The sequence below is a fragment of the Sinocyclocheilus rhinocerous genome, unplaced genomic scaffold (genome assembly GCF_001515625.1).
Source record: "Sinocyclocheilus rhinocerous isolate Xijiao unplaced genomic scaffold, SAMN03320098_v1.1 scaffold603, whole genome shotgun sequence".
Taxonomy (NCBI): Eukaryota; Metazoa; Chordata; class Actinopteri; order Cypriniformes; family Cyprinidae; genus Sinocyclocheilus; species Sinocyclocheilus rhinocerous.
In genome coordinates this window covers 1,324,456-1,338,322 of record NW_015656630.1, presented here as the reverse complement: position 1 = coordinate 1,338,322, position 13,867 = coordinate 1,324,456, and the positions used below count along the sequence as shown (strand labels likewise).

Sequence of the window (13,867 nt, the reverse complement as noted above, 5' to 3'; positions counted from 1 at the left end):
AGTTTGATACAAAATCTCAATCAAGACTTTCAGTATGTTTGGATGCTGCTTTATTATGGTATGCATACTGTATGCTATTGCATGCAATGTTGTATATTTACCATTTTACACAAATAATAATAAGCATATAATTTTACTTAATATCAAATCGTAATTGTAATGTAAGCCAATGTATTTATTCAGTTAACCAAGATAAGTCTTTTCTTTTGTCCCTACAAGATCCTTTCTTATTTTTGGCACATACCTTGTAAATCTTATAGTTAATGCACTGTAAAATACACAAATGTTGTGCTACTCAATGGGTCCTACTCCACTCCCTAAGTTGTCCATGTAGGAGCTGGGCCGGACCTTCATGGCTGTGCGTCTGAGAGAGTACCACAGTCCTCTCCAGGTGCCCCAGACCACACCATTATCATGCTTGGCTTTGTACTCTCCACCTCTGTAAAATCTCCCATTAAGATTGGCAGCATGACACCTATAAGTAAGCAACAGGTAACATAAGATTCTGTGTTAAGTGTACAAAAAAGCTATGCCCATAAAGTTCAGAAAGCCCTCAGCATCACCTGTTATACCACCAGCCCCCCCTGTTCTCAACAGCACAGTTTCCTTGCAGGTAGCGATCGTGATCCTGGTCCCGGGTGCTGAATTGCATGCCGTTATGAGAGGCTGACCACTGCTCCACCATATTGGCCCCTCCGGACAGTGCATCTCCTGCCTGACCACTGTACATCCCGTAGTGCAGCCTGTACTTATCCTGAGGATAGATGAGGAATGATGTGAGCAAAGAGGAATTTGATTGAATAGGAGACATTAAATTGTTAAAGGTAGGAACCAAAAAAAAACATACTTTTTCATCTGACACTCTGAAGTTGTCGTACATGGCATAGGATCTCTCTCCTTTCCAGTCCATCAGTTCAATTTTCATCACATTTTCACCTAAAGAGGATTTTAATTGTATTATTGTAGAGCAGAAAAGCAGAGTGATCAGCTTATATACAAATCTTACCATCATTGAGCAGGGCATGAATATGATCATTCCCAAGCCAGAATTCATCTTTGCTTGACTGAAAATCACCAAATCCATTTTTATAATCTTCCCACTTTCTGTGAATAGAAATGCCAATTTGATCATACTGATCTTTATGTGGGTCTGAATGTAAGAATATAAACTTTCCGCAAAAATATTCATTAGTACAAAGAGACGCAAGTAAGTAGACTTACCTGTCAAAATCAACTTTCCCATTGATCCGTTTCTGAATCACAGTCCAGCCCCCACCATCTTCCATCTCACAGTACACAAGGAATGGTTCAACTGACAGTTTGGGTTTAATCCTGTAGAATCCGCTCCCTGGTTTTAGTCTGTCATATAACTCCGAACAATCTAACAGACATAAATTATAGGGGAAAAAATGATTTAACTATTTTGAGATCAACTTTCTTTTTGAAGTTTTAGCTCTGTTTTATCACAATGTACTTTTCTTTCCCTTTTGTATGTCAGTTTAACCCCAGCAATAACACAGTTAAAATTCAAGAAATACAATAAAATAAAAAACTTAAAACTTAAATAGACTTGAGACTCCAGATAGATTAAAAAAACTGATTTTAAAACATTTCAAAATTTGTTCATAATCAGTTATCATAAAATTATGAAAAGGTTTAACAACGTGCACAGGTTTCTTACAAAAGTATAAACATTACCTTTGTCATGAACTAATAATGAGCCTCCAGTACTTGGTAGGGTGGGTGAAGGTTCAGTGTTGTTTTCAGGGGTCTTCTTGTGTTCCAGTGATAGTTCCAGGTTGGGAATCAGCTTGAAGCGTCGGTGATTACGCAGAAGCATAATTTTCCATTCCCCAATCAGCAATTTATTATTCAGCTTACGAATCTCTTCCTTCAGCTTCAACACTTCAGATACTTTGCATTCTTCCTCTGCCTCAATAAACCAAAGGCAACATTATTCTTCTGTTTTTGGTTCTTTTTCTATAGGCTGTTTTTCTATGTAATGTTTAGATACTGTTGAAATTCTGGTGAAACTTACTGAGATTTGAAGAAATGTGAGCGCATGAAACACCAAGATAAACACCAGCTGTGACATGACTATCTAATATTCTTTACATGAAAATGGAGAAATGTGTTAATCTTGTCCAAGAATACAAACACATAAAACGTAGTAAACATAAGCTTCCATTTAATTTGCATTCAACACTGTAAAATGTTTAAATGCAAGTAGAAAAATAAGCAATGCAGTCATATATTCTTTTTAAATATCAATAAAGGTTTATTAAACATAAGTCTATACTTACAGAACGCGGTGTTCTTACCCGTCTCCAGATTAAGTGTCAATGAAATGCCCTCCAGACTTTCATTTCTAATATTTATAGGCGCTGCTGGTTCCGCATGGTCCACATTATCTGTCCACTGGGTCAGAAAGATGCTTCATCTTCCCCCATTCCACACATACCAGAAGCAAGAACGTAAAATTGTTTGCTTTATAATTTATGTGGAATTTCTGTTCCACATAAAACAAACAAAACCTTTAGTATTATGATTAGCAATATAAGTAAGTAGGCTACACCATCCCTACTGGATAGCCTACTTAGGATAGGCAGCTAATTTTGCTTTTTCATCTTTACATTTAAAATTTCTATAGGCTATTTGTGTTTTACACAGAAAATAATGTCATTTAGGCCAACGTGTTTGAAAAGGTGTGAGGAAATTAAGTAGCCTAAATAATTTTATTTTGCGTGAACTGTTCCTTAATACAGACTACTTTTAGATTTTATTCAAATCATTACTTCGTTATTTTATGAAGCAGTTTTCACAAAAAAGGTCTCCACAAGGATTTACAATTACTGAGGAGATGGAGTAGGCTATTTGGTATGGAGTCAATATAATGCCACTTATATATGCAAAATAATAAAGTTTTGCAAAAGAAAATAAAGTTTTGCAAACGAAAATGAAAGTTTTGCAAACGAAAATGAAAGTATTGAGAAAAAATAAATGTGTTTTTGCAAACAAAAATAAAGAATTGCAAAATATAAATGAAACAGCACAAAAGCAATGATTTTGCAATACATATTTTCCATGGCCATATCTACTAATTTATTTGCAACGCTGCTTTTATTTTGCGTTTCAGTGAAGTTTGAGCTTGCGATACCGTTTTTCCCTTTGCGCTTCACGTTTCTGCGCGTCTCGCTTTCTGGCACTGTTTTGACATGGGGGTGGAGTCAAGGGACGGGGGCGTGTACAACAGGCCTGGGCATGCCTCCCTGGAAGTGACGTCATCGGCCCGAGACGCAGCTCACTGATCCAGGCACCATCGTTGAGCAGAGGCATGCGGGTGGATCGTTTCCTTTTATTCTCTAGCATTAAAACATGCATGTTTTCGTTTTATTAACAAATGTATATGTGTATTAGCAGTGTTTGCTCAAGTTAAAGAAGTTGTTAACATGAACATCTGCTGTTTACTTCTCTCAATGTGCACACTTTTATAGCATTAAAATGTGTATTGTTTCATTTGGTTAACTAAATGTGTTTGTTTAAAATCTCTTAACCTGTGGGAGGACGCCAGCGCACAGAAGCGTTCTTTGTTTACATGAGTTCAGAGTTACTGCTAGTTTTAATGTTAAAGAATGCAATTAACTTCATAAACTAACTTACATCATTAAAAAGGTCTATGACTCAGGCTTCATATCGATCTCGACTTCGTTTTTCATTTACATAACTCCTGGCATAAATTAAGAAATGATTGTAACTGTTAAGTTTTTAAAAAAATGAAGCTTGAGTCTTTTTGGTTTAGTTTTGTCGTGGCCACGAGATATTAATTCGTGGGAACGTGATAATATGTCGTGGCCATGAGATCCTATTGAGGGAACAACTTCTAGTTGATAGTATATGCTACCATATATTTTGCAACTACTGTAAACGCCTGACAATTATGCCAATAAAGTTTTGACTTTATGATTGCGTTTACACCTGTATGTGACGATAAATGAGTGGTGTTTTCATTTACAAATGAAACTACGCAAATTATTCATTTATAATTCTAGTATTTATAATTATAGGGTTAGGGTATTTATAGGGTTATTGTTAAATTCATCCTCTAAACTGCACTTCCAGTAAAAATTCCTGTCATATAGCATAATCAAAGCTTTAATTGGCATGTCGGGCATTTACAGTATAGGCTATTATTTACTAAACTCGTCAAGGCTGCGTTTCCCAAAAGCATCGTAAGCCAAATGATGACAATGGTTCTTCAATCGATTTAGGCTTAAGATGCTTTTGGGAAACGCAGCCCTGAACGTTAAGTAAAGAGATCGAAATGAAGGTAAAAAAAAAATCAAATACTTTTGCAATTCTTTATTTTTGTTTGCAAAAAACACATTTATTTTTTCTCAATACTTTCATTTTCGTTTGCAAAACTTTATTTTCTTTTGCAAAACTTTATTTTCTTTTGCAAAACTTTATTATTTTGCATATATAAGTGGCATTATATTGACTCCATAATTTGGCCCCCAAGAAAACATAATAAAACTTGCATCGCGCGTGCGCGCGCAAACGCACTTTCATTGCAACCATATTTTAATAACACTACGAAGTATAATACCTCAGTGAATTTAAGGACCGCATTTGTTTTGTTATCACCGTTCCCATTCGCCCCCATTCCCATTTTGTGTGCATCAAAAGCGCATGAGGAAGTTAAAAACCGCTACGTCTGCAGCAGGAGTGAAGAAGGGGGCGGTGTGAATGTGGTTGTGGATGGAAGACAGAAGAAAACTACTGCTAACCTTTGAACCTCCTTCCTTTGTTATCACAAAAAATCACGGGACAGTCACCGCTCGTAAAGACAGTCATGGAGACCTGACACAGAAAGCCTGTTTGAGGAACATGTGATTGTTCAGAAAGCAGAAAAGCTGCCTGCGAGTCGAGCAAAGGAAGGAAACTGTTTTCCCGGATGCGCTTTCTGACTGGTTTGTATCGGTTTTCCCAAAGCTGGCATTCCTTTGCTGTGATCTTGTTCAGACTGAAACAAACCAATGATTTCTTGTTATATTTCTTTATGCAGATATTTAATTTAGAGCTTCATACTTGATTTCGAAACTTTCTGGTACAGACAACTTTCCGGATTAGTAATCCATGGGATATTAATCAGAAAATCTTTTAATCCACCTCAGAAAGCTTGAATTTGGACCCTCTGAGGATTTATTGGTCTAAAGTAAGTATATCTTTTGTCATGTTTGAGTTTGTTAGTTCTGCTTTATTTTTGACTGATATCATAACTCAAACTATCGTACTATCATATATAAAGAGAGTATATACTATCTTTAAATAAACTGCAGTTTAATTGTTTTTTATATATGAAGAGTTCAGATGCAAACGCCTCTAAGTGCCATTTGAAATTTTCTTCTAAAATGAGCATTTTTTTTTATGATGCTCCTATGTGTAGGTTCAGTAATTTCGCTTCAATGCCAATGAATAGGTTTTCATTGCTATTAAGTTGAAATAACTGAACATAAACATAGGAGTCTGAGAAAAATGCTAGTTTTAGAAGAAAATTTCAGACGGCACTTAGAGGGTTTCGCATCCGAACTCTTCACATGTAATTTTTTTTTTTTTTTCAGAGAGAAACTTAAAACTTTCCAGTAAAAATGACATCAGTGCATTTCAACCCTGGGTTAGATTCCAAGGAAGTTAATGGGTAAGTGAATAACATTCAAATGAAGTTACTAACACTTCACCAGCATCATGACCTTTACTCCCCCACCTTTAAATGAGTAATTCAGCACTATTCCCAGCAGAATTACATTGTGTTTAACAAATGACTCTAATGTCTGACGTTTTGTAAGCTTTACGTTTCTAAAATGATGCAAGGTGGTTATGTTGTATCTTTTGTCTATGTATCTATATTGGAGCAGTAATGGGGTGAAAGAGGAGGCAGAGGTGCAGATTGATGACGGAAAGGAAGAGACTGAGGACCCAGACACCATGTACCAGTAAGTAAGCTTATAATTTGTTGACATTGTGATGTTTTGAGATGAATATTCTAACGTTTCATACTGTATTTGATTTGTTTTGCAGTCGTATCCGGGAAACTATAGCTCCTTTTGTGATGTCTTTTGGTTTTCGGTAAGTGGGATCATTTCATTTCAGAATGTCACATAAAGAGGCTCCCAGGACCTAAAAAATCCAATAAAAGTGTTTGTGATCTTTTAGTTTTTTTTTTTTTCAAAAATAGATTTTAGACTATGTTTTTCTATGTTCTTCTCTTCTTATTTGCAGTGTTTTTGGCTTGGTACTGATCATTGTGGATATTATTCTGGTCATTGTGGACTTTTCTCTTTCCAACGGTAGTCACGATGTTAGAAGAGCAATGGAGTCTGTTTCGCTTGTCATCTCCTTCTTTTTCCTCATTGATGTGCTGCTCCGTGTATACGTGGAAGGGTTAGTAGGTTTTCAAAGTAATTTTGTGAATTTAGTCTTTCGTCTTGCATTTCATTTGAACGTCATTTACAAAACACTTTAGACTGAAAGTAACCAATAGCACTGTAGCGTTCATGTTTCACATGATGAGTTGCTCATCATAGGAAATGATTTGCAGGAAACACATTTCCGGTTTGTTTTTCCCAAATGAGTTTTTATCACTCTAGACCAAGTTTCCTAGAGCTCAAGCACAAAAATAAGTTAAATGGTCCACAAACTCAGCGAAAGGTATTATTTTACATATTTAGGATCTATTCCTTAGCAATCTCTGATAAACCTTTCTTAAAGGGTTAGTTCACCCAAAAATGAAAATTAGGCTGTTTTACTCACCCCCGAGGCATCCTAGGTATATATGACTTTCTTCTTTCAGACGAATCCTCACCCCCGAGGCATCCTAGGTGTATATGACTTTCTTCTTTCAGACGAATCCAGTTGGAGTTATATTAAAAATTGTCCTGGCTATTCCAAGCTCTATCACTGCAGTCAGCGGGTGTTGCAGTGCTTCAGTCCAAAAGAAGTTAAATAAAAAGCTCCCATCCATAAAAAAAAAAAGTGCCTCACACGGATCCGGGGGGTGAACAAAGGCCTCCTGTAGCGAATCTATGTGTTTTTGTAAGAAAAATATCCATATTCAAGACGTAATAATCACTTGAATAAGTGACGTAATAATCACTTGACTTGCGCTCAGTGTTGTAAACTGAAGCCGTTCCGGGCGGAAACACAGCCTAATTTTCATTTTTGGCTGAACTAACCCTTTAAATCATCTTCTTTCTCAGATTCAAAGTGTATTTCAGCTCAATACTGAATATAATAGATGCGTGTATTGTGGTTGTTACCCTGGTGGTCACCATGATCTACGCATTCACCGATCTCTCCGGAGCTAGCCTGATTCCCAGGTACAGCAGATTTAACAGAACACATTCTCAACATGCTCCCATTTCACCCAATATTCTAGTAGTATAACGATATTAAAATGGTGTGTTTGCAGGGTGGTCACGTTCCTGAGATCTCTGAGGATATTGATTCTGGTACGTGTCTTCAGACTGGCCTCTCAGAAGAAAGAGCTTGAAAAGGTCACCAGGAGAATGGTGAGTGACACCAAGAAAATGTTGTTCATCACAGTGTGTGGTGTGGTCATTATAATAACTGCGATTGTGTCTCCTTAGCCAATCAGGTAATGCGTGGGATTTCTGGCGTCTCTGCTGGCAGTGAATGAATTTGCCTTTTTTAATAACCACATCTGCTGTTTTTGTTCAGACAAAGTGAAAATCGAGCCGTATTTTCACGCAGAGTTGTGAATGTGAACTTGTGAATCGACAAGATAATGCATTATAAAAATTTGAACAATTAAGACAGTAAAATATATTTAGATGGTATTTAATTAATATAATAATTGATTGATAATAATCGTTTAATATAATAACTGATACTTCTGACTCTTTTTTTTTTTTTTTTTCTTTCTTAAAAATGGTTTAAAGGCTGAAATGTGAAATTTATCATTTCATAAAACTTCTTGTTTTTGTGGAAAACCTGTATCTTCACTGTAAATCATGCTTTTTACATTCATACAGTCATTTTACAGTTAAAAATGTTACCATAGACATTGCTTAACCCTGCTCATACAGTATTAATTTAATTTGTGTAGGTCTTAAATAAGGGCTTAAAAAGTCTTAAATTTGAGCTTAAAAATCCTCAGATACCCTTTTTCAATCTGTTTGTGTTTCAAAGACGCGTGTGCTGCATGTGTTTGATAAAAAATACAGTTCTTCTTTTAAACTTTAATCAATTTTTATTGATTTTATTGATTTTTAATACAGTAAAAAGAGCAATATTGTGAAAAAAAAAAATATATATATATATATATATATATAAATCTTTTTTATATCCAAACTTTTGTCTGCAGTGTATGTACTTTTCATTCTTCTTTTAAACTTTAATCCATTTTTATTTAACCACTTTTTATCCATTTCCAGTTTTATTTGTTTTCCTTATTTAATTTTTAGTCTTCTATTTAGTCGTTTTCTTGTCTTTGTTTATATGTTCTTAAACATATGTTCTTTCACATTTCTCACTCTCACGTAAAGCGTTTTTTATGTTGTATGAAATTGCTATATAAATAAACTTGATCTAATCATTTTCATAGGTGTCCGAGAACAAAAGACGGTACCAAAAAGATGGATTTGATCTGGACCTCACTTATGTCACAGGTTTGATTGCTTTTTGTTGTAGTTGACAGAAATATAGCCATTTCATTTCATCTTCATGTTTTTTTCTCTTTAATTTTGCATCAGATGTATCATTTTAAATTAATTTAAAACATTATAAACAACATCAAAATGAATTAATTTGCCAACCAAAGTGATTAATCATGGGTCTTCTGTCTCTTCAGAAAGAGTCATTGCCATGTCTTTTCCATCGTCTGGGAAGCAGGCGCTCTATAGGAACCCAATCAGAGTAAGATACATAGTAGTAGTTTACATATTTGAATCGTTCAGAAAACATTGCAACAATTGTATGATGAATACATAAATGACACATTTCAGGAGGTCGCTAGATTCCTGGACACCAAACATCTGGATCACTACAAGGTGTTTAACCTCTGTAGTGAGTAGACGATGATCTCTATCAGATTATTTGACCTTAATTGCTAGTACAGATCATTTTTAAAAGGAGTGATAAATAAAGGTGCTAATCTGACATCTGGTTTCAGGTGAGAAGGGTTACGATCCAAAGTTCTTTCACTATAGAGTGGAGCGTGTTATGATAGATGACCATAATGTGCCGTCACTCCAGTAAGTGTGCTGTCACCTCAACTGAACATCAAAATATGAATTTTTAGCAAGGTTTGAGGCTTGATTGAAGCTCTGTTTGTTATTAACGCTGTCAGAGATATGCTGCGGTACACGGCCTGTGTTAGGGAGTGGATGGCAGCAGAGTCCAACAATGTGATCGCCATCCATTGCAAAGGAGGAAAAGGTCTGTCGTTTGGTGGTATTCAGTGTTGTGTCTGAATGTACAGTCTGTCTGAAGTGTGTAATGGTTGGGTTTTGTTCAATAGGGCGGACTGGGACTATGGTGTGCACGTGGCTCATCGACAGCGATCAGTTTGAGAGTGCGCAGGTACAGTCTGTTCATCCATGTTTACATTTAGAGCCCTTCTCATCCAAGATTGTGTTCAAATGTTCTATGAACCATCTTACAGGAGAGTTTGGACTACTTTGGGGAGAGACGGACTGATAAAAGTATGAGTTCGAAGTTCCAGGGTGTTGAAACTCCCTCACAGGTGTGTGTGACACTGGATTGGAAGCCATGGATCCAACAGTAATCAGTGAATGTGTATATTCTTTTTTTATTGATACATTTTCTGTTCGTTTTGCACTTGCAGAGTAGGTACGTCGGTTATTATGAGATCATGAAGAACCAATACAACCGTCAGCTACCACCTCAGAAGAGCCTGAAAATAAAGAGCATTCGAATCCACTCCATCGCAGGTAAGACCCAGCCTGTTATTATAAATATATTACTTATAAAATGTATTAATATATACATGAGAAATATGCTAAATAAAATATTTAGATATTGAATATGAAAAAACTAATATATGTGACCCTGGATCACAAAACCAGTCATAAGTAGCATGGCTATATTTGTAGCAATAGTCAACAATACATTGTATGGATCAAAATTATTGATTTTTCGTAAAGATCATGTTCCATGAAGATATTTTGTAAATTTCCTACTGTAGATATATTAAAACTTAATTTTTGATTAGTAATATGCATTGCTAAGAACTGCATTTGGTCAACTTTAAAGGCTATTTTCTCAATATTTAGATTTTTTTGCACCCTCAGATTCCAGATTTTCAAATAGTTGTATCTCGGACAAATATTGTCCTATCATAACAAACCATACATCAATGGAAAGCTTATTTATTCAACTTTCAGATGATGTATAAAATACAATATAAAATATAAAATCTTGTATAAAACCCTTATGACTGGTTTTGTGTTCCACGGTGACATATAGAATAGCAATATATAGTAATATATATAGTTGATTTGAAATACATGTAATGTATCCATGCATATTTATTTTATATTAATATTGAATAATATATACACATTTTATATGATTAAAATAATGATTTTAGCAAATGGCTGCAATATAACAAAGAGTGAAAAATTTAAAGGGGTCTGAATACTTTCCGTACCCACTGTATATACACAGTATATGCATATATTTACATTATATTGAATATGAAATTTAAATTAATTTAAACATATTGAATGTGAAATATGATGCATATATTCATATTGAATTATATTTAATATTAAAATGTATTTTCATGCAACTTAAAGTGAAAATTTGTAAGTAAATATTAAGTAAACAAAGGAAACACTTTGTGTAATTTTCCCGTGGCTGTGGTTGTTGTTCAGGTGTAGGGAAGGGGAATGGGAGCGACCTGAAGGTGAAGATCATAGTGAAGCAAGAGCTCGTCTTCCAGTGTGTTTGTGCCAAACAGCAGAACTGTGCGGTACGTGTCTAAAGCTAGACGTGATCGTCAACACTTTTAACACGTTTCTCTGTTCTGTATAATAAGGGCAAAGCTAGCAGCTTTACTAGTGGCGTACCAAAGCACACATTCCACGTCATTCTACTCCTCCCGTCCCGTCATGTGTTTTTTTTTTCTCAGGTGTTTCCTGACACCGGTAGCAATGCGGTGGTCATCAGTTTACAGGAAGGGCCTGTTGTGATTGGAGATGTGAAGGTCATGTTTGAGTCCAGTGCTGTAGGTCTCCACTATTTTAGTATTGAGTTGACCCATATATGTGTTGAAGTGTCGGCAGAACATTTAAATGTTGTTCACTGTTGCTTGAACTTCTTTTTCTCTCTCCAGGGTTTGCCAAAGGGTTACGAGGACTGTCCTTTCTATTTCTGGTTTAACACCTCTTTTGTTGAGAACAACAGGTGGTTTTTTTTTTGTCTGTAGTTTTAGAAGATTTTTTCTCTTCTGAGAGCTGAGATCTTTGTGTTGTTGTTTGTGTTGTAGCTTGTATCTCTCGAGGGAGGAGCTGGACAATCCACACAAATCAAAGACCTGGGACATCTACAAGGAGGACTTCGGAGTGACGTTGTATTTCACAGACCCTTGAGAAGACAATTCTCTGACAGTGGATATTGTTTACTATTCTTGTCCTTTCGTATAAGTAGATATATCTCTTGAGGTATACTTACAATAAGCTGCAAACTGAAGCCAATGTAAACACTCCACATAAATCTACAGATATATAAGATTTGAATGTGATGTGTAAAAAATGTCATTGTATTTCCATGGTTGTTTTTGTGTGCAAAAAATGTATTGGAAATTCTTTGTTTTTGTACTGTGGTTCTGTTTATCCTTGGCAGCAGTTAAAATTATTCTGTGAAAGAAATGATTCAAAAAAGTATTTACATATCAAACACCTGCTTCCATGGAAAATATGTTTAAATATTTGTTGAGTACATACTGTCATCAGGCATGATCTACTGACTCCTAGTGGTTCTGTCTTGCACTGCGTCACATTTGAGGAGTGGGATGCTTGTATTCAGTGAAACCTATAATGTATTTTCAGCTTGTTCCTATAATGTAGCTCTTATCCACAACATTTAAATAGAAAAGAGTCCTTTCTGGTTTAAGTTTTGAATTCTTTAGAATATTTATATTTGATAAAGCTTGGTAACAGAGGTCTACTCTGTATTTGTAAATTGAATGCCATATCAATTAATTCAAAAAGATGAGACTTAATTAAATATACAAAACACTACCATTTAAAAGATTAGATTTTTTTGTATTTTTAGATTTTTTCAAAATGCATCTCATGCTCACCGAAGCTGTATTTATTTGATCAAAAATACAGTAAAAACTGCAATTAAATAATTACAAAATAACTTTTCTAATTGAATATATTATAAAATGTAATTTATTCCTGTGACGCAAACAGAATTTTCAGCATCATTACTCCAGTCTTCAGTGCCACATGATCCTTCAGAAATCATTCTGATTAAATGATTTGTCACCTAAACATTTCTCACTTTTATCGGTTGAAAACTGTTGTACTGCTTAATTTTGTGTAATCTGCAATACATTTTTTCCCCAGAATTATTTTATTAAATTTCAAAGGAACAGCATTGCTTTGGAACAGAAATTTGTGACATTAACAACATAAATCACTTTTGATTCATTTAATGCGTAGTTGCTCAATAAAATTTACTTTTTCCAACAACATTGTGAATCCAAACTTTTGAACTGTACCGCACAGTTTAAATCTATAAACAAATTACCTTGCAAAATAATTATTTATTAATCTAGACCTTCAGACAATCCATTTCAACATTCATAAAATCCCACTAGAATTGCAAAATAATTTTCAGCAAGTGCGACAGTTCACACAGAGAAACAATCACATGATCACAGAATCTCTTCATCCTTGCATTAGCCATTAAAACAATTAAGTTTAACGACTTGTGGTTGAATCAATTTTCTTTTACAATAAGCCTTCAACAGGCTCCAGTGTGCAACCTATAGCTCAATGCAGGAAGTGATAACACTAAATATAGATATCACTTCTAAAGTGACAGACCACAATCCGATCAAAAGTGACGCAAATCACACTGAACCACATGAGTGAGAATGAGGACTGAGACGTTTGAGCAGTTGTGGTTTTTACACGATTCAGTGAAGTCACTACCTGTTCCACTTTCAACCAGTAATACTTTACTTTGGTTCTCTGCTCTAAAGTCCACATCTTTACAAGAACTGCTGATTTTTTTAACCCTATCTTGACCTTACAGCTTTAAATAAATGTCCATAGCAAGTCAGCTTTTGATGATCTCAAGTACAAACGTAACAAATGCTACAAAAAGTAGTTCAAATGAAAGTGTCTGTGATGTTGGTGTGGTATTAAACCCATTAGAACTCTAGTTTCATATTTTCTCAACACATTGTCTTCCTAACAGAGTGTTTATCTCCGTGTAGCACGTCACACTGCGTTAGAAGGTCGTATCGTCCGCTGTGTAGAAGGCAGATTAGTGATGTCTTGCAAGTGTCTGTGCAGGGCTTTGAGACGTGGCCTTTATGAAAGAGGTACCAGAAGTGCTGGAAGACACGGTCATCATTCTTCATGACTTTGATTAAAGTGTCCATGTCTGATGGGAAGAGTGTGGACAAACCGTAGGCCTTAGACGCGCGGTACAGTAAGGTCCAGGATGGGTTGGGGTCAGGTTTTGAGGGCTGGTTGTTAGCCAGAGTCAGGTTAAGAATAAAAGTCTCATGATCCAAAACCATGCGATTGCTGCCTGGGTAGTTTCCATCCACGTAATATACGCGATATCCTGACCATAAAAAAAA

The 13,867-nt window shown here is 35.5% G+C and overlaps 2 protein-coding genes across 4 annotated transcripts in view; one reads left to right on the top strand and one right to left on the bottom strand.

Annotated features, from left to right (window-relative positions):
• Nucleotides 1-18: 18 nt before the first annotated feature.
• On the bottom strand, nucleotides 19-4,864 carry fgl1b (fibrinogen like 1B). The gene is made up of 9 exons (XM_016528427.1): nucleotides 4,788-4,864; nucleotides 2,304-2,509; nucleotides 2,039-2,109; nucleotides 1,699-1,933; nucleotides 1,222-1,381; nucleotides 1,007-1,104; nucleotides 848-936; nucleotides 564-754; nucleotides 19-475 (listed from the first exon to the last, which is right to left on the bottom strand). The coding sequence occupies exons 3-9, from the start codon at nucleotides 2,093-2,095 to the stop codon at nucleotides 292-294; spliced, it is 1,014 nt and encodes a 337-aa protein (XP_016383913.1). The 5' UTR covers nucleotides 2,096-2,109; nucleotides 2,304-2,509; nucleotides 4,788-4,864; the 3' UTR covers nucleotides 19-291.
• A 25-nt stretch (nucleotides 4,865-4,889) lies between these two features.
• LOC107720658 (phosphatidylinositol 3,4,5-trisphosphate 3-phosphatase TPTE2-like) overlaps nucleotides 4,890-13,867 on the top strand; it is a 10,828-nt gene continuing 1,850 nt past the window's right edge. The window contains exons 1-20 of one of the 3 annotated variants that reach the window (XM_016528425.1): nucleotides 4,890-4,970; nucleotides 5,066-5,215; nucleotides 5,622-5,698; nucleotides 5,916-5,993; nucleotides 6,079-6,126; nucleotides 6,280-6,441; nucleotides 7,257-7,376; nucleotides 7,469-7,568; nucleotides 8,624-8,687; nucleotides 8,870-8,934; nucleotides 9,024-9,084; nucleotides 9,191-9,272; nucleotides 9,368-9,456; nucleotides 9,539-9,600; nucleotides 9,683-9,763; nucleotides 9,866-9,971; nucleotides 10,917-11,014; nucleotides 11,174-11,269; nucleotides 11,378-11,448; nucleotides 11,531-11,597. In XM_016528425.1, the coding sequence (XP_016383911.1) occupies nucleotides 5,649-5,698; nucleotides 5,916-5,993; nucleotides 6,079-6,126; nucleotides 6,280-6,441; nucleotides 7,257-7,376; nucleotides 7,469-7,568; nucleotides 8,624-8,687; nucleotides 8,870-8,934; nucleotides 9,024-9,084; nucleotides 9,191-9,272; nucleotides 9,368-9,456; nucleotides 9,539-9,600; nucleotides 9,683-9,763; nucleotides 9,866-9,971; nucleotides 10,917-11,014; nucleotides 11,174-11,269; nucleotides 11,378-11,448; nucleotides 11,531-11,597 (1,500 nt within the window). In that variant the 5' untranslated portion in view covers nucleotides 4,890-4,970; nucleotides 5,066-5,215; nucleotides 5,622-5,648. Of the gene's footprint in view, nucleotides 4,971-5,065; nucleotides 5,216-5,621; nucleotides 5,699-5,912; nucleotides 5,994-6,078; nucleotides 6,127-6,279; nucleotides 6,442-7,256; nucleotides 7,377-7,468; nucleotides 7,569-8,623; nucleotides 8,688-8,869; nucleotides 8,935-9,023; nucleotides 9,085-9,190; nucleotides 9,273-9,367; nucleotides 9,457-9,538; nucleotides 9,601-9,682; nucleotides 9,764-9,865; nucleotides 9,972-10,916; nucleotides 11,015-11,173; nucleotides 11,270-11,377; nucleotides 11,449-11,530; nucleotides 12,247-13,867 lie in introns of those variants that run through there. The other 2 variants (XM_016528423.1, XM_016528426.1) reach the window with 2 other exon arrangements.

Bases quoted from the DNA above. Each gene is read 5' to 3' on its own strand.
- fgl1b (XM_016528427.1), bottom strand. From the start codon at position 2,095: ATGTCACAGCTGGTGTTTATCTTGGTGTTTCATGCGCTCACATTTCTT. The intron at 1,934-2,038 runs GTAAGTTTCACC...TGGTTTATTGAG, and splicing joins TCACATTTCTTCAAATCTCA to GCAGAGGAAGAATGCAAAGT. The intron at 1,105-1,221 runs GTAAGTCTACTT...TTCTATTCACAG, and splicing joins GGGAAAGTTGATTTTGACAG to AAAGTGGGAAGATTATAAAA.